Source organism: Varroa jacobsoni, unplaced genomic scaffold, assembly GCF_002532875.2.
Source record: "Varroa jacobsoni isolate VJ856 unplaced genomic scaffold, vjacob_1.0 scaffold_1134, whole genome shotgun sequence".
Classification (NCBI taxonomy): domain Eukaryota; kingdom Metazoa; phylum Arthropoda; class Arachnida; order Mesostigmata; family Varroidae; genus Varroa; species Varroa jacobsoni.
This window is the reverse complement of record NW_019214036.1, coordinates 142,698-162,396: the sequence shown is the minus strand read 5'-3', so window position 1 is coordinate 162,396 and position 19,699 is coordinate 142,698. Positions and strand designations below refer to the sequence as shown.

Here is a 19,699-nt window from a genome sequence, read left to right as displayed (position 1 = left end):
CAATCTAGTAACTACTAGTCACAATAAACATTTATCGTGCCACGTTGGACATTAACGCCCTCTGCGGGGTATGCGCGCGGGCGTTGAAATTGAGACGTTTTTATATACTTTGCTTGACTCTTCCTATCAAGATAGTTTGTTGGTTGACTGGCGGACTCCATTAGTGTTACAGAAATATTGTCTACGTTATCTTAGTCCGTGTATGTCTAAGAACGTTTATTTTAGCTGCGTACAAACGCACACATAATATATACGCAGCTACTAAATGGACTTCAAACATCCATAAGAGAGGATAGATACATCACGCACAGATATCAATACAAACGTGGATGTATTATACGCGTGACGTAAGAGACAGACCGGAAGCACGACCAATTTGTTCAGTAATATCCATAAAGAGAGTGCCTCGCTGATTAACTAAATCCCGTCGCATTTACATGAATCATACAGAAGAGATAATAGATTGGTAGAAACTTGACAAAAAACCGCAATAAATTGCTTGTCAACTGAAGCTTAACACAGATGATTTTTTTCATATATACAAAAAGCGTAAGTTAAATCAACGGTGAAGGTTTTTGAACGGCAACGGATTATGCAGTACGTGTCGAAGTCAGATATGACAAATACAATAAAATTCTAACAAATATATTTATAACGGCCTTGTTTTCCGTTCTCGAGAAAGCGCTTTTTAGGTAGGAAACTTATGGGATGAAATAATGAATGATTATGAACCTGGGAATAATGGAAACGTTTGTTAATATCAACCAAACGCAAAGCTGTATCCTGGTCTGAATCACCTTTTTGTCTTTTCTAAGTACTTTTTATCTAAATCCCGCTTACCTGAGTTGTGCATTGAGCCCATCGTCGACGTCACGTGCCTTCAATATATGAACAAAAGTGTCCGCAGGCTGATTTTCCATGACGTGCAACTCGTACGAACCACGTTCAAACACAGGCGAGTTGTCGTTAACATCGGCCACCCGCAATACAAGCGATGCTGTTCCCGTTAGTCGCGGAGAGCCTGAATCGACTGCGGCGATTGTAGCGTGAGCAAGCGGCGTGCGCTCCCGATCGAGGCTACGTAAAATGTAAACATCACCTGTCGTTGAATTGACGCGGAACAGCGAACGATCGCCTGCTAGAAGCCGATAGTGGAGTTCTCCTAATTCTGCATCGGCGTCCGAAGCTGCCAATCTGCCAATTAGCGTTCCCCCTGGAGGCACAGGGGTATTTTCAGCCAGAGCGGCCTCGTACGGTGAATGCGCAAAGGTAGGCGCTCGATCATTGACGTCCTTTAAAGTGATACTGACTGAAGCTGTATCGTAACGTGTTTCACTGGCGCTATCCTATAAAATTTAGAAACCGCACGAAATTCAGATAGTAAACTTGCTGTCAATGTAGAAAACCCTAAAAAAGAGAGTTTAGGCCGTAATCCGATCTAGTATATAGTTGTTTCGGTATAATGAGCAAATTTGAACGCGCTAATTCTCCGCGTCATCGAAATCATTTTACCGTTCGCGTTTTATGCATAGGTGTTTACCTCAGCTTGTACGGTGATAACATATCGGCTTTTACGTTCGTGGTCTAGAGTTTTCCTGACGCGTAGCGTACCGCTATCTTCATCGATTACAAAGTCGCGATTTGGATCACCAGCAACGATAGCGTAGCGCACCTTTCCTGCCGGGCCTGCGTCAGCATCAGTGGCCGACACGTTGAGTACGGCAAAACCTGTCGGGGCTATCTCACTAACGGTGGCACTCCATTGTGGGCGCTCGAATTGTGGCGAATGATCGTTATCGTCCAGAATGTTCACAGTAACCGCAGCAGTCGCTGAACGTGCCGGTGTGCCCCGATCCCTGGCTACCACGTGCACAACATGCATTGCTGCTCTCTCCCTATCGAGTATGCCGGCCACTCGAAGTAATCCATCTACTGAACCAATCGAGAAGCGCTGCTGTCCGCCATAGCTCGAAGACATGCCATTGTGACCGCTATCGCTGGCAAGCGAGTATTCCACAAACGCATTTGCTCCTTCATCACCATCGACGGCTTTAACAGCCATTACAATGGCATTGATTGGCGCATTTTCAACAATGGAGGTTACGTTGGGGGTAATGAAATTTGGCGTGACATCGTTTACGTCACGTACGACTATCGACACCTGACACGTCGATGAGAGGCGTTGCGATATAACTGCAGCTCGATCTGTTTATTAAACGTACGCAAAGAGAAAAAATAGACACAACTTTAGTTCAGCAAGGAACTTATGGATGCTAGTCGTGCGCGTGTCAGGCTCAATGACCAGTTCCGTGACGAAAAGCAACATATTGGCACAACATTTTCAACATTGGCATTTTCAACAATCACGTTTGGAGCTATTTCTACAGATAACAGTTAGTCCAAATATCAAGCAAATCTAACAATAGGTCGTCTTCATACCTTGAGCAAGGACAACTAGGTTATATAAAGATTTCGTTTCTCTGTCCAGTGGCAATCGGGTGGAAATTACACCTCCGTCTGAGATCGAAAACTGTTCTTCGTCATCTCCTTCAAGGACTGAGTACGCGATATCACCGTTTAAACCTGGAATACGATATATAAATGACATGAACCTCTAATAACAATTTGCGCTGGTAATTAAGCTTTAAGTATTTGTTAAACAATAATAATTACACAAATAATAATTGATTTCAGCCAACAGTAGTTGTTCCGTCAAGGATTACCTATATTAAGGTTAATCGACAAAACAGATGTATTTTTAATAAAATAAAAAACGTATCAATAAGTAAGATACATTTACGCGTACATAAAACCAATCACGTGTTATTATTTGCTAGTTATCTTTTTCAGTAAACTTGCACTTGTATAGCGGTCTTTTTTCAGAGCGCTTCACGTTCAGTGATTAAGAGGAGCAAATGTTTTTACCGAGCTAAGGGCAATATATACGCATACCCTACGTACAGAAGCCTATACACGTAAAAACAATAAACATCAACAACTATCAGTCTGTCATAAAAGTGTTCTAACAGCGACGGAAGCTTCTACCAGTAACCTCGCTGCCGCGGCCCGAAGAAGCGTCGTTCAGTACCCACAGGCGCCGTAACTTCTTTGCTGATGCCGTTTGTCATCATCGCATTATAGCCTCTCGACAACGTATAGACAAGGGGCAAGTAAAAGAAGGCGAACAGCAGGCTTCGTAAATGTGTTCGACTTCGCTATTCGTTGTTAGTGGTTGATATATTTTCGAAATCTCTCGTTTGGCTTGAATTGTCTTCAAGCATAGAGCAGAGGCTGAAGACCTCGTGTGTGCCATTGTGAAGTTGCACTGTCGTCTTTATACAAAAAAGGTGTACCCGACAATAGCAAGGTACGGTCAAAGTTCTATCTGAAAGACACTGTAAAATTAGGCGTCCGACATAAATAAACACATCAAGTAATGAGTGCAGAAAGACAAGAACGAAAAAGCAGGACTTTCAGGCCGCATCAGCTAATGTGTTGCTGAGATTTAGGTACGGTACAAGTATTTTTAAATGGAATGGTAAGGGATCAAAAACGCGGAACGAAATCTAATTATACTTAATACTCATCTCCTTTCATACAGAATAATTAGCGTGCTTATTTCTATATTGACTTGTTACCTTACATCATGAGAATATGATAATAATCGACGCTATACGGTAGTACTTACCCGTCCACTTCGCCCAGTTAAGTTGTAAAAAGTGCAGATACTATTGGGTCGTCAGCTAATATGACACGCGTTACGTGGCATCGTCGCGCCTTAACCGCTAAGACCACTAGAATAGGCACTTTCTGCATTTTTGCATTGACGCTACTTTAAGCTTTTTCAAAAATCAAAAATACTAATGCTTACCGCCATCGAGGTCTGTAGCCTGCACCTTGATAACCTGTGAGTTAACTGCAGCATCCTCTGTCAGTTCGGCTGAGTACGATTGAGGATCAAAAATCGGTGCATTGTCATTCACGTCTACCACGTTAACGTAAACTGTTGCCGTAGCTGAAAGACGCACTGAGGATCCACCGTCTTGGGCGAGTACAACCAACACATAATGTTGATACTGTAAAAATTCCGCAATTGAAGAAATTAAATGTGCTTGCAAATTAATTTAGTTCTTTCAGTTCCGTTACATAAAAGTGTAGGTAGAGAAACGTCTATTTGGGCTATTTTTTTTTTTAGTTGTCTGCCTTTTCGATAGTACAGCCGCTTGGCCGGAAGACCGAGACAAATGAAGATCTACTGATCAATAGTATTCCATCTGAACTTTATCAATGAGTCATCGGTAGAAAGCACTTTTTTTTTATTCACGAAGAAAGGTCCTATAACGATAGGTCATAAACTAAAAGAAACCAGGAGTTGGATCAATCGGAAATTTTCTACAAACCTAAATCTGCGTCTCATCTCAAAAAGTTGACTCTAGAGGGAAGCTTCTATAAAACTTCTTCTTCTTCTTCTTACGAAACAGTATTTGTAACCAATATAAAGTGCCTATATGCTATCTTGATTGTCAGACATTTTGTACAATTCAAGTCATAAGAGGAAATCCTTGGTTTGTGCTGCTCCTTGCTGGCAGCTCGCGCACACTCACGACATCGACACCACTGCGTCCTTTACTGAAATCTCCACCGTTTTTGTACGTGTTATTGCGTTTGGAGAATGTACAAGTTGAAGTGTTTACACACAATGTGATTGACACAATGATTAAAAACTGTAAGCAGGTTACAAATAATTGCGTGATGTGTCGTTTTTCTTAGCGCAATCGATCTTCAATCTTCCTAAGTACAAAGACTGAACGTACCTCTTCTACTCGCGTTCTGAAATGCAGCGCCTTTTTATTTGCGAAAATAGTGTGCTTTTCTTCTATTGAACAGAATGTGTCATATTCAATTTGTAGCAATGGATTGCGAGTACGATCCAGATCAGTTCCCCTCGACAGCTACTGTGTGATTTGGCTTTTCTCACTTTCGACAATGGGTAGTGTCTACTTTTCGATTAAAGAGGGATAAAGCTCAAATCGTAATAAAGGTAAGATGATATGCTTCGGCCGCCGAAGCAATGACAGACATCATAAAAATTTCGATATATCACTAGTCAGTAGTCTTTCCGTTCTCTCCCTGCCGAAATGTAGGCTTTAATATACGAGTGTTTATTAATTGTTGCATCGCAACAAACTAGCACGATCGCATGTTCTTCTAAACTACTGGCTGTAGTTTTTTTCGGGTGCAAACATTCTGTTGTGTGGTTCTGCCCGAACGGCCGGGAGAACGACGACATCTATAAAGTGCATCACATTGCAACAAACACGCGCGAGAAAGACAAATCGACTTCTATTAAGGCACGATCGAAACGACGAAATAGGAGCAGAAAGAGAGCGAAGTAAAGCAGCGAAGCTTATCAAACGTTTCAACAATATTCTCTCGGCTGCCTCAGACCGGCAGCGGATACGGAAGCCAATAGCGGGGACTACCAAGAGCAACTAATGACCAACGCGGACCAGCTTCACTCTGTATAGTAGTAGTACTAAGTGGCCAAAGGGCTAATATCAACCAACAAGTCAGTCGACCCAACTAGCCCAGCAAGCAGACTAAATGGCCAGTGAGCGGACTAGCGAGTGACCGGCTTTCGTAAATACATCTGGTTCATTTGAACGACCGCCGCCGACAAGCAACGTCGATCCGACCGAACCATATCGCTCTCTCTGACGGGGTCGTCCGTTTCGTTGCGGAGGAATTTAACGTGTGAGAACGACGCCAAGCAAGGCGCGTCATCAGGCGCCCCGCCAACAGCGTCAGCGATTCGCTAGCCGAGTTTCGGCTGCGTCAATGCCAATGTCAACAGCAGCTTGAAACAGTGGGACGACTGAGTGAAGCGGTGTGAAATGAAGTTGCCACCGAAACTACTGAAGTGCGCGAGCGAATACGGACGGGAGCGACTGAGCGAAAAGAGTAGTGCGAATGGCTGAGGGACAGAACTGCTGCCAATGACTTGTTGCTAAACCATGTTGGTCGAAGATCACTACAGCTGCTGTTGAAGAACAAGCTCAGTCAGCGTCTCCAGCAGCGGCGACGAACGAACCGGGACTCGTTTGAAGCGAACCCGAGGGAGGCCCTTTGACTTCGCTTTACTTGATTTCAACGATTGCTGGCGCTTGGCCGACGTTGTTTCGCAGCAAGACTGTAGCAGCCGCCGCCGCCGCGCCACGGAAGAAGCGTCTACCACTCGAATACACGTGCTGCTTCTGCTGGTTATAATACTGATGTTATTCAACATAGTGGTTTCGACTCCACACGCTCAATATATAGACAACAGTGACGGAACGGTACGAATCAACCGGTGGTTCGGTTAACTATGGCGTGCGCTGCTGGTAGTTTCTGCTTTTGCTGCGCCGACGACGACTACTGCTGCTGCTGACTAGTGACCGCCGACCAAACATCAGCTACAAGCATTAAGCGAAGCACAGCAGCAGCAACAAACGGCTAGAGGAACTGACACGGCCTAACAACCAACTCATCAGGCGAAGAACGAAGAGGACTGAGACAGATCGAGATTTTCCTAAAAATAGAAGACCACGAAAAAAAGGCACAATAACGCTATGCAGGAATGGAGGGAAGCACACATACGGTAAGGACAACAACAATATTAATAATAATTAACAACAACAACAAAACTACGTAGAACAGGTAGTTATCGAGGAGGCAGACAAAGAGGAAAAAGAAAAGCAAGCGAACTACACGCGGTAGTAATAAGTAAAAACGGCAGCAGAGCGTTTAGCCACTGGTGTGGCAGACTTATATTCGCTTAAGACCTGTATACGCTTATGGACACATAACGCTGCAGTGACTGCGTCACTAGCAATGCTGGCGCTAAACGTCTGCCGACCTACCGGCGGCGAACGGATCGACCGATCTCCGCTAGAGAACCGCCTGCGGAATAAGAATATCGCATGAAAGTGAAGGCAGGATTAAAGAGCGGTGAGTCAACCCGAAGCAAACGAAGCCAGGAAGGAAAACCGGTTTGGGTGAACGGAGATAGCTGAAAAAGAAGACACAGAAAAAAAAAACTGTACCATTGTAGGACTGTTAAGAAGACATGCAGAAGCCAAAGAAGATCGGAGGGAGGTGAAAACAGTTGTTACTATCCAGCGGCGTTTGAAGAACGTCGCAAGACGTCACTGCGGCCGCCACACTGGCGTAGACGGTACTGCACTGTTGAGTCGAAACCAGTCAAGGCAATCCAATGAGTGAACCGACAACAGACCACTAAGCGGCTATAAAGGAAATGGTGACGGCTAGGCTGGTTCGCTAGTTGTATTTCTTTTCAGTCGCGCGGTTCTTGACATGGTCGGAGGTCCTCTTCCCTCAATCTGTGATAGATGAGTGAAGAAGCACTAAAGCCCATTTGAATGGGCAAATTCAACGGGCCCAACCTTCGTGCAGGCTCATAGCTAGTCTAGAAGTGCGCCTCTTTATGGGCCATACAAATACGATACGCAGAAGGAGAATGTGCACGTACATATTATATCATACAATAGTATAAACTATATGTATTTAATAGTCGAATAAGATTCTTTAATAGATCTTATAAATTTCTATTGATCCTGTTGGGCCGACGATGAACCTGGGCGCTTATTTTCACAGAATATTATACGAATGCGTTCATAGTAGTATCTATTTTCGATACGGACTTTCAAAAACGAAGCTTGGCGTGCAGGTAAACAACGAAGATCGTCAATTTGAAGAGGATACACGAGAAAGAACCACAATTACTCTGCCCTATTCATTGAACACGCTGTGTTGAAGCTGCCAAGGACTTATATAAAGAATGATAAGTCTGAGCATCAAGCTCACAATCAGATTGTGCTATCAGTTACGACCACACCGTATGAGTCAGCGTAGATTATACAGGCAAAGTGAGGACAAGTTGATTAGTCAAAAGTCACCTTTCTCCTATTTTCGCTTGGATCAAGTTCATCAAATGACACAGCGTTCAGAGCGCGCTTCGTCGACTTTGCATTTGTTTAGCTTGTAGTCCGAAGATATAATCATGGATATTATCCGGAAGAGTTAATTTCAAAGCAGTAGCATTCCCTGTGCGCTTCCTCTGTCTCTATACAATTTTAGCTGGTCAGTGGATTATATAACAGATTTAAGTAAGCATGTACAATATCCAGCAGACTACATTTGCACATCAATTACATAGTCTCTCTGCTGGCAACGCAAACTATTGTTGCTGGACGCTATAACATTAGAACGTTTCGAGTTGAGACCAGTAACTCCTTCTCCAGCTCTGTCATAAAGCCCATTCATTAGACTCGTACAGAGTGAGCAACAAATAAACCCAAATCAATATGAAAATTGGGATCGTTTAGTATATATATTTTGTTGTTGTTTCGGATGCGTTTATACAATTGCGCCGGCAATAGTTCTTGCCATGGCAAGACATCTAGCATGCTATATCCGTCCAACTGAGGTCTTCTCCAAAAGATGCCCTAGCAAAACGAGACTCTACTGGCTAATGTTGATTGTCAACTAAGTCATGAAGCTGCTCTTCAGATGAGCGCTAACGTTCGGGTTTGGGCATACGTTTTTCTCTTACTTATGATTATTTTATTCATTTACTAATGTGCACGCATACATGCGTTGATGGCGTTCAAACCACGTGCAATGATGCATACACCCGGCACAAGTAGCACATCAGGGATGCATGTCCGATAAAATGTGCTGTCAACGATCTTCTGATAGATTAAAAATGAACAACAAAACCTTTGCTAATTGGTAAAATTATCGATCAATTCAGAACAATTTTACCATTAATACAGTTGTATATGCTTTCTATTATATAACAAGCAGAATCCTAAAACTCGTCCAGACAAAAATCATTCAATAAAGCTCGATTGGAGCAATTGTATAAGCATAAACGGACAACGCTGCGCTTCAACTTCTAACAGTAAAACGAATAAAGAATTTTGCAAAGCTGACGACCAATGCAGCTCATACTACTACGTGTTGCAATAGAAGAAGAAGAAAATATCTTCCGTGTTTTAAACCCACCGCGGCTGCTGTAATGGCCATCGAATATATCGTTCCTTTTGTCTATTTCGGGCAAAGCTAGAACAGAAAAGAAATCGAATTTTTCAAGCCATCAAATGCCTTACTGCCCAATTTCAGTATAGATTTGGCTCCTTTTCATAGTATCTGTGAAAGTAATTTCATCCCTTTGATGTTTCTTTTTCCCATATTCTCCTTGTGTTCTGTTGCGTTGGGTTCCTGTTTGACTTCGTATCCTCAATGCCCCCTTCGTGCCTCTTATCTGTAATACAATGCAGCGCGATTCCGATGTCACAAACCGGCTAAAGCTGCGAGACGGGTGCTTCCATCGCGCATACCCTCCTTAGTGCCCTTAGCTCCTTGTGCTTTTTGTAGACGTCATAACGCCAATGGTCCACGACGTTCCGGCATCGAAAGTTTCGACGAGCTGCGGAAGTGGTAAGCAAGTCAGCGAAAGACGAACGATTTTAGTTATTCAAACGAAGAACTGTCAGTTAAGCCGCGGGATGACGCACGCCGCTTATGAGAGCTCGTCGACCACACTTTGCACTACTTCCCCCTGCCCTCGCGTTGTTGCCGTTGTCGTCACAACGATTTATAATGCCTGTCCTATGCGATAAGCATATCAGCTGCATTGGTGCGGTAGCTCGAGCAGCTTTTGGAATTGGTCACAGCGTCGTTAGGGGACTACTGTTGCGGACAGCGAGCCTGCTTATCATCGTCTTCTGTTCATATGTGACGATGGCGACGGCGATGACATTTGCGGATTATTTTACGGGTTGACGCGACCGTTGCGATCATATCTCCACGAAACCAGCGACAAAAAAGTGCGTTCGTCCGAGATATGATTTCATAATCCAAATATTCGCGGCTTACCGCCTGGACTGTCTGTAATGACTTCGTCGTCTTTCGTTCTCCCCGTCTCTCCCGTCGGCCATAGGCAGAAAGTAACATCACTCTGTATGGCGGAAGTGCGTTCTGTGGGATTTGTAGAATGAATCGCGGGGGACCAGCAAGCCGAGAAACAGATGGACCTTTTGTACCAAAGCGGATCGCGCGATTTTTGTTGGCTTTAAGAGTGTTTGTTGAGTGATTGAGAAAAAGGAAAATTGGACGGACGACTCCGTCGTTGTTGAATATCTCCTACTTTACGTAGCCGGACTGGAACCAACACGAGTTAGCTCGTCCCCGTTTGTCCATTTCGTCAGCTCTTGCCATGCGATACCACGCTACGCAATGCACATAATGCTCTGCTGTGCGTATATCAGCGATGCGCGAAGACAGGAACGCTGCTGTTAATGAGGAAACGATAAAGACAGCGAGATAGACTTGTCTTTCTGTACTAGATTAGTAAATCGTCGATGATGTTGGCTTGCGTCTGTCCGCTGTACACACGTATTTTGTACACGTAAATATTCCACATACGGAATCAACAGCAGTGTGATCAACAACTGCAACGTTATTCAGTGAAAAGGCATCAGTTTCGTACGTAGACTCTTCCGGTCATTACACGTCTTGCCGACCTGATCACTCGTCGAGGTGGCGACATTTCGTTGTCACTAAAAAGGAAGTGGAGTGTCATGTCGTCGCAATATTGATTATTAATAAACAATGAGCTAGTGCTCTGGTATTTCAATCAGCAGCGGACAGGTATATAGGATGCGATATGGGCGACTCAGAATTATTACCTGGTAGAAATTCATACTTTTAATGACTGCTTGCCCTGTGGCTGTTGTAGTTGTAGTAGAAGCCTCAAGTTGATTGCCGGCATTGATGAAGGACCTTCTCAACCCTGCCTGATTGTAGATTGCTAGGAGGAATTATCACATGATGCAATCGTAATTGTAGACAATATTTTTTAACCACGATCCTTTCACGATCTATTCGTGAGTCGAACACCCGTGCCAGGACGACAGTCGCACAGCATGATTTATCATATATATGAAAAATTCTGTTGAAAAGCTTCATTCGTCAAGGTTGGTTCGGCGAAGCCGATAGGATCTCGTGCAGGCTAATGTATATATAGATCTCGGTAATCCACGGCACATCCGCAACAAAATGTCAGTTGAAATTTACGTCTCATACCCAGGAAGTAGGTGTATGGTCGAATAACAAATAGGTCAATTCAAATTTTACACATGTCGAGTCACCGAAAAGCTTTACAGTAACCTTTACATTTAATTGAGAGATCGCTGTCGGTTGACACAGGGCCTATTTTTGCAGCTGAGCAAAAGAGGGCCCTTTTTTAACCGTACAAATACATTTTTCAAACGGTATAGTACAGCGAAAGCTCTTCCTCACCTCGCCGTTGAAACGGCGATTTACCTTAATCGTCACAGGTGTAGCATTATGCTGTTTAAAAACGTTATCATGGTCAACGTACATAATACTCGCAGTTGACAACGTTGTTGACATGCAGCCAGCCCTCACGGACGATACAATCTGAAAGACAGGCATTTGCATACATTCTATCAAAACGAAGAAAACCATGGACGCGCACGCAGGCTCATCGGTATAACACAACCATGTTAACGCCGCCGGCGGCAGCGAACCCGGCCTCTATTAAATGCTATGCTTCGAAACGACGTTGGGAGAGGTTTAGAACAGAAGATCGGAGCACATTTATTCCAGCCAGCTTACCGAGATAAGGATCTAGGTAAGTCTATTGCGTTTCATTGAATTTGAAAAGCCGCCATTAGGCAGTTTATCGAAACGCATAAATTCATCAAAGCTACATGTACTACGATTTCCTAGTGGGACCGATAATTTTGCGGGAATTATAGGTTGGTTGACTCGTAATACTGACAGCGTAAGTATCGTTAAGGTACAATGCCATCAATCTAGATGATTATATTGTTTTCTGGTACGTTTCTGGAACAATGGTAAACATCTGGTTACCTCACGAGAAATCGAATACTACATAGTGTTGGCAATATACATATCGAATAAGCTATACAATGAACCCTTCGGCCAAATTTAGACAACTATCGTACATCTATGCATTGTTCTCTGTTCTAAGGCCACACCAACAGGTCCTCTCAAGCCATATACTAAATGTTACCAATTAATAACGCAAGCCGGTTGTGAGCTTTTGCAACAGTTACGTTGCCGAATTTAGCTAGTTCTCTATTCACGCTCTCTGGTTTATTAGCATTACGAAAATTGGCACTTCGCGTTTTTCCGAAAACGTTTCAACCGTAGCTGCGGTTCTCCTCATAATGCTTCATTTAAATTCTATTTACTACATAGTTATTGTTCGTCTAGTCGTAAAGAAAAGAATAGATTCAGAAAAAAACGATTGTATATGCATCTGCGTATGTTTTCAATACGAAGCCGTATCTCCAGCAAGAGTCGTACGGGGCCTGTCAATAAGTAACCATATTTTACCGCTTTCTGGCGACAGACGACGTTTTCTTTGCTAATGTTGCTTCTTAGAATTTGTAGGTACTCAATATCCGTACAGAAGAATTCGGTAACGATCGGACAGGTAGAATATATACTAGTTAGAAGGCATTTTAATGAAGGCAGCGATAAGAAACAGTCAGGGGTGTGGCTGACTGACTACCCCCGCGAGCGAAAATGTGGGCCAGGTCGCTGTAGCCGGAGACGCCACAGTTGGTCAGGTGCAGCGGAGTCAGAAGCCGCGCAAGGCAGCGCGACGCGAGCAAAGACGTGCCGTGGCCCCGTCTGAGCAAACCAGTCTATTACAACTACGAGAGCTCCCGCCTGTAGTTGTAGCCATATTAATAGGGTTGTCGCAATACAGAAGAATTATCGTCTAGCCCCTCGAGCTATTCCTTTAACGATACCACCAATTACTAATACCAGTACCGGCAACAGAAAGGATGATGAGCTTGGGCATGTTGGATCAGTGCTCACCTTTTGGCAGCGTTTGTCGCTTTCGGCCAGTTGTTTCAACTTGCTTTTCCTTCTTACGTATCTCTTTTGTTTAAAGTGGTGACTCACAAGATTGAGCGGCACAGCCAATGAGAGCTAGATCCAGCACAACAACAACAACAATAGCAACATATCAAAAATCAGTAGAATGTCTTCCGCCGCTAGTGCTGCCATTATAGCAACAGCGGCAACAAGTAGTTTCTGTTAAAGGCGCTCCTTCTACGTCAACAAACGAAGACGCAGGAGCTCTTTCGGTTCTGTTGCTGTCGCTGGTATTGCCGCGGCCATTTCGTAATCGCCAGCAGCAGCCGCACCGTCCGCAAGGCAGCAATGGCATACGGTTGCGTGAGAGCTCTTGGAGCAAGCAGGACGCACTTGACTTTAATGTATATCTGCTGCCCGCATGCATCCTCGAACCGTTCGAAAAGCGAAGATGCTGCTCGAAGAAGGTACTTCGCCGAAAACGGAATGCAACGAGAAGCGCCATGCCAGGCCTAAACCGTTCACTGCTTGATGAGTTCAGTAAACAAAATACGCATCAGTCGGCCCACGAAATTGTCTCGAAGCGCCGTTTACTACCGAAATTGACTACTGTTTCTTAACTAGAGAAGCTTGGCGAAACAAAACACAAACTTCAAACAACAGATTCGTATGTATGTGTACATATGGGACCAACTTCGCTCTCTTTAACAGATATCGATCGAAAAATCGGCGAACTATAATACAATGTTCGCTTCCGGACAACTTACAACTTACAAAAATCAGTGATGAGGACACATTTAGTGTTTCCAGCAAGAGATGATTTTTAGATTAGAAAAAAATGTTACCAGCGATGAAACCAATTACTCATCATTCAAGACATCAGCTACATTTCGTTATCACTGAAATTGAACGGTCATTAGCGGACAGGCTTTTAATTTATGAATCTAACCCATAAAATAAATAGCAGCAATACTAGCGGAGTATCGTTGAAAAACAATCGGGCAAAAATATCGAACAAACGATCTTGCAGTGTTTTCTACTGAACAGTCTTGCGGTATAGGGTAATTAGCTACTGGTGTCTTAGAATTTGATCCATTCTAATATCCTTACAGCATGGAGTTTCTTTGGAAGCTCATACTCAATAATTACATATAGTCGCACCATACATCTAATTGAATTGGAGATTCTGTAAGGCTATTAGGAAATTTTACCATCGCTAAAGAGCACGTTCATGAAAACCATTTTATAAGGTCCAAATGAGGTTCGGCTGAACGCAAGCGTACCTGTTCGTAGTCGAGGCTAGCAGTAAGAGTGAACTCCCCAGTGTGAGGATTGAGTGCAAAGAGCTCGTTACCCCAATCGGAGAGCAAGGAGAAGGATACTTGACCATTGGCACCAGCATCAGCATCCGAGGCTTTAAGTGCTCCAATGCGCGTGCCTCGGGCAGTGTCTTCTGCCACGTCGAACGATACAACTGACGAACTGCCATAAGAAATTAAGTAAAAACAAATTAGATATGTATAATAGTAATAATAGTATGGGAACGATTACGATACGCCAAAATTAAGTGATCGGTTATAGATTGAGGTGGCAAGGAAACCTTTTTTTCTTCTAACCTGAACACTGGCGGATTGTCGTTGGTGTCCTGTACGGAAACAATAACAGGGGTAAGTGCGCTTTGTACGCCATCGCTAACACGAACTGTGAACCGATGCTCAGGACAAAGCTCGCGATCGAGGGGTTCCGCAAGCACCACGTGGCCCCGAATTGGGTCCATTTGAAAAAGCCTATGGTCATTGTTTCCTTGTCCACTGCTGCATCCCGTCGAACTTAAATTCACGCTGTTACTTTCACTAGCGTCGCTCACAATTTCGAAACTGATCGAGCCTTGGCGATCGGGATCGTCTGCACGAATGGTCAACACGGTTGAGCCTGTAGGGGCGTCTTCAGACAGTCGTAGGGCGTACGGTGCTCCAGAAAAACGTGGGGGAGTGTCATTCTTGTCTGTCACTTCGACGATTACCTGAAAAATTGCGAAGATCGTCGAACGTATCGATTTATGTAATAGTAATTGAGGCAAAAGTGTACCTCAATTGATGTTAAGCAATAATTGCAAAACAGAATTAATTATCAGTTAATTGTTTTTCTGTCTGTCTATAGTTGAGTCACAAGCTGTGAACTCATATGGGTTAGTTGAAACTGTGTGTAGGTAACCTAACCTAACATGGAAAAACAAACATCTCTGTCCACACGGAAATAGTGGCATAGTAGGACATTTAATTAACCGCACCGCTGTCTCATTACAGCCCAATTTTGGGTCGGATTTATGTTATAGAGTCTTTAACATGGACGTTACTTTTAAGAAACTTCCATTGTTGTAAACTTGAACAAACATCGAACGTCGGTTAACATGCTCTCCGCCTACGACAATTATAATTATAGGCTAAAATTAAAGATGCGCGTTTACCTCGAATTCTATTTAGATGAGCAAATATAGCATCGGCCACTTGGCTGTGTGACGTGAGCTCCCTAGTTACTCATCCATAGCGTGCTTAAAATAGTGGCTTTTTGCAGCTTCGTACGTTTCTTTGTATGAAAAATGGTTGTATAGTGTACAATCTTGCAGCATTTTCTGGTAATCTGATTAAAACGTGTCAGATCTACACGCCAGACTGGAAAGGCGCGTAGTTTTACATCTGGTCGTACCCTAAACTAAACAATAAAGAACATAATATAAAAGATCACTTGACTAACCTAAATGTACAATAATAGGACCACTGGGTGTCATTTGCAACAACATCATTTGATTTAAACGCCGAACTTAAACTTGTGGTCGGCTTGTTCTCCATGCCTTTTATCTCCGTTCGCTCCCAGCCTTGTACTCAGGCATTTTGTTATTTAGCTCATTATTAATCAACCAATACAAACCCTGTTATGTTCGTTCACCCACATATATCTCAATATAATGGTTCTTTCAGAATGCACGCTAAAGAACACACCCCACTACGCTGGCCCAGTCAGAACCTAACCTTTCTTTTTTTCATATATTTTTTTTATCCCTATTGAGATCTATTCTTATACATTGTACTATAGAGGTTCGTTAATCCGCTCCTCGGGTTGACACGCAGTGTAGACAAATGCCAGCATGAAGGAACCGAGTATCCGTTTTAGGTTCAGGTGCCTCCCATCCAACGACCGCAGCTCTTGTCTTTGCCCTCTTTACCGTATCAACCTAAGAAAGTTGCTACGCAGTTCGGCAGAGTGTTGTGACTCAGTCATAGTGGTGGCCCACCTGACCAAGCCTGGCCATCAGAGCCTACATGCACATACTTCTGTGCGTGTCCTACCTGCAACACAGGTAACGGAATGGCCAGATTGTACAGGCAATCCTGTCGGCCGCCGCCGCTGCTGCTGCTGTTGAATCAGAGGCAGAATCGAAGAAATAACTTTTCGCATAGGGACACATCGACTGCAACAGAAGAAGCCATAAGATCGAAGCCAGCGGCAGCTGGCGTGGCTGACCGGCCACTTACTCTACACCATATCAGTGCTTCACTTGATTTCTGCGCTTGCTGCTGCCGCCACCGATGCTACCTCTGTTGCGCGCTGACTGTTAAACGCCACCTCACGACGTGGTGATTGGCGGTGACGCTGATTCCGTTAGCAGTAGCAGTGCCACCAAATAGCGCCAGCTGACTCGTAGCGGTCGTGAACCGCCGTGTATACCTGTATCGCCTGTCCCCCAGTATACACACAGACAGGCAAGCAAATATACGCAAAGACAAGTCGCTTTAGCGTATAGAGAGATCACAGCGGTCAGACAAGACCCAACGACAGCAGTAGAAATGGCGGCGGCGAGCTGGAGTCGTAGGTAGGGGCCACGACATCAGTCGACCTTCCTGTCGGCGATGCTCAATTGGCTGCTGCAGTAACAACAGCGGTAGTCGGTCGTGTCCGTCGATCTTCGATCTGCGACAGTAGATCGATGTTCGCTGTTCGACGTTCACCGAAGTTCGATTCGGATGTTGAATTAGCTTTGGCTTGTGATCACGAAGTGAGTGGAACTGACCTGACATATTACCCCCCAGACGAACCCTACGAGCTTCATCGTGGGTTCGCCCGACGTTAGGAGAAGCAACAGCAACGGCAGCAAAATTAACAGCATGCACATCTCTCTTTGTATATAAGCGTGTAGGACAAATAATTCATGTGGTGGGCCTGCGATCTCTCTAACAGCAGACCTCAAACATGGCACGCTCTGCCGTACAGTCACACACAGGTGCTCATACTAGTTAACAACTGGTAGTCATCGTAGCCTGAGTATGGCGACTGCTAGTTATAGTAGCGATGGTAGCTAGTTCTGCCGAGTTAAGCAATACATTTAGCCGAGAATTTCAGGTAACACTCGAGTCGGTAGATGCAAGAACATTTCTCAAAGTGAAACGGCTCTATCAGACTCGTCGGTGTTCTCGCAGTCGTGAGCTGCGGGCCACGAAGGCAGCCATGAATGGAATGAATAAAAATTAACGAATAAGAACCAAAGCGAAAAACTAGGTGTCTGCCTAAGGATCTTGATTTGTTACTTTTCCTGCAGACGCTGTCGGTAGCGCTCGCTTACTGAAGAAAAGAATCAGGCCGGATCAACAAGAAGGCGGCAATGAGGATTGAACAAGGGCACTTTTGTACTGTCCGAGCGTTCAAAAAGTTTACTCACCGTTAGGACAAATCTAATGTACAGCGCGGTCTCAATCTAAAGATTTAACCATGCGATTTTATGGGGTGACTTCGTGTGCTTCAGGTGATGTTGTTGCTGCATTTTTTGTGTTTGGATGATGCTTATTGAGATAGACGTGCAGTAAACGTTATTGCAGCCTGAAACAACGTATTTCGTATCTTTGTTCACCCGAGACATACATTGCTATTCCAAGTATAGCAACTATATCAAGCGATTTGATAAGCTCTAAAAACAAATAATTAGTTGGATAGTGGCTGCTAATCGCGGGCAGCCAATGCTGAAAAACATTCAAGCCTTCATAGTCGTGCAGTTCCTGCGAACTGCGTCAACTTCCAGAGAAGTAGATACAAGCCCTCGCTGTACAAGTGGGTCACATCAAAGTACACATTGACCCGTTTTTAGAAAACATGTTAGAAAATGGATACTCATTAATAATAAGTTATTAGTTTCACATTATGTTTTGCATAGAGTTTATAAAGACATGTTTGGAAGGTGAGCAGAGCTACGAGATTCCATAGCATATAATTCTCTTGAAAGGCAAACGCTTAGAGCTGCACACACGAATTTTAAGGTAACAAAATGGAACGCGGTAAACAAAAAAGATAACCAAGGAACTGGTGCCGTTTTCGTTTGAAATCAAACGTTTTCGATCCAAGAAAACAGGATCCGTACGTATGTGGGATGTTTGGTCAAATGCTTTTATGTGAAATTGTTATTTTCGCCGCATAAAACAAACGGATCTGAAAACGTAACAGTCCCCTTCTCTCTCCTCGTGTGTATATATATATGTATATATAAAGGATTGACACCGAACGGTCGCTTCCTCATTTTCTATTTTTTAGTATTTTTTTTTCTAGTATCTCTCAAGGTATTGCAGGTTAATAGATATATTGCTCTTATAATATGTGGCCATATAAATATGTGGTACGGCTTCTGGCTTTGTATGGTTTCATGTATGAGAGCTGTTTTGTTAAAATCTTTTTCGAGTTGGCGGTGGATGTGCTGCGATGCTTTTAGCACTTGTCAGTCATAATATATTTATATATGTTCAAACGCCACTTTTTTTTTTACTCATCGGCATTTTTACCTCGGTCATTTATTTCGCTCGGCCTGGTTCTTTTCTGTTGTTATATTTCTACTTCTAAACTTAATTATGACTGCCCACGTTCGGTAATTGCGGTGATAGCGACAACAGCAGATGAAGTCATTGAGTGGCTTCACCGTAAGGGACGAGCACAGAAAATACCGTTTGATAGATGTTCATGGTTCATAAATGAGCAGTATCAGGCCCGCTGTATTGCTTTTTAATTTTACTTCATTAAAACAAAAATCCGGTGAGGGGCAGTCCATTTTAACGAAACAATGGTTTTTGAAAAAGTTCGACAAATGGGCCCATCAAGGGTTCCTCCTTTTTTCAATAGGAGAAAAAAGAGTCTTAGAATAATAGTAGTCGTGCTAGAAACGTCACCGTAACTAACCGGAGAACGTAGATAATTTTGAAATGAGCAAACGTGAAGATCATTGTCGGCCAGTGAAACACAGTATGAAATCGACGATCGGTTATTGCGTTATTTGTTTTCTCACAGTCCGGACCAGATGTTAGAGAACCTTGTGATACTGTTTTCTGCTCAGATGCTGAGGCTTGCGTGTTCAAGTTCGCTCATCATAAAACGTGTCGGACAAAGTAGCCGTAGGAAATCTGCACCGAGTCTTCTAACGGCGCGGCCAAGTTGACCGCATCGAGGATAACTGGTCATCGAACTACTGTTTCTTACCGACTCCAAAACAAATCACCGCAAAAGAAAAATTAACCTGGCTATCATTACTATTCGCCTTCCCTGACAACTTTGCCGATTTGATTCCGGCACACCGCTATGCATGCCCTTCGTACGTTGGACATCGTATATTTCTATCCTTCAATATTTAATTATCCTATGAATAACGCCTACGGCATCGATTCGCACCGGTGGAACGATGCCAAGCGCCTGCTTCTCTCTTTCTCTGTGTCTGTCTGCATATATA

General features: G+C 43.7%; 1 protein-coding gene across 1 annotated transcript in view; it reads right to left on the bottom strand.

The window, feature by feature from the left end:
* The window catches only part of ft (cadherin-related tumor suppressor fat), a 61,577-nt gene that overhangs the window by 11,039 nt on the left and 30,839 nt on the right, over positions 1 to 19,699 (bottom strand). The window contains exons 3-8 of the mRNA XM_086971165.1: positions 14,559 to 14,965; positions 14,226 to 14,424; positions 3,872 to 4,076; positions 2,440 to 2,583; positions 1,541 to 2,205; positions 841 to 1,346 (exon numbers count right to left, since the gene is read on the bottom strand). Of these exons, the coding sequence (XP_086827291.1) occupies positions 841 to 1,346; positions 1,541 to 2,205; positions 2,440 to 2,583; positions 3,872 to 4,076; positions 14,226 to 14,424; positions 14,559 to 14,965 (2,126 nt within the window). The remainder of the gene's footprint in view (positions 1 to 840; positions 1,347 to 1,540; positions 2,206 to 2,439; positions 2,584 to 3,871; positions 4,077 to 14,225; positions 14,425 to 14,558; positions 14,966 to 19,699) is intronic.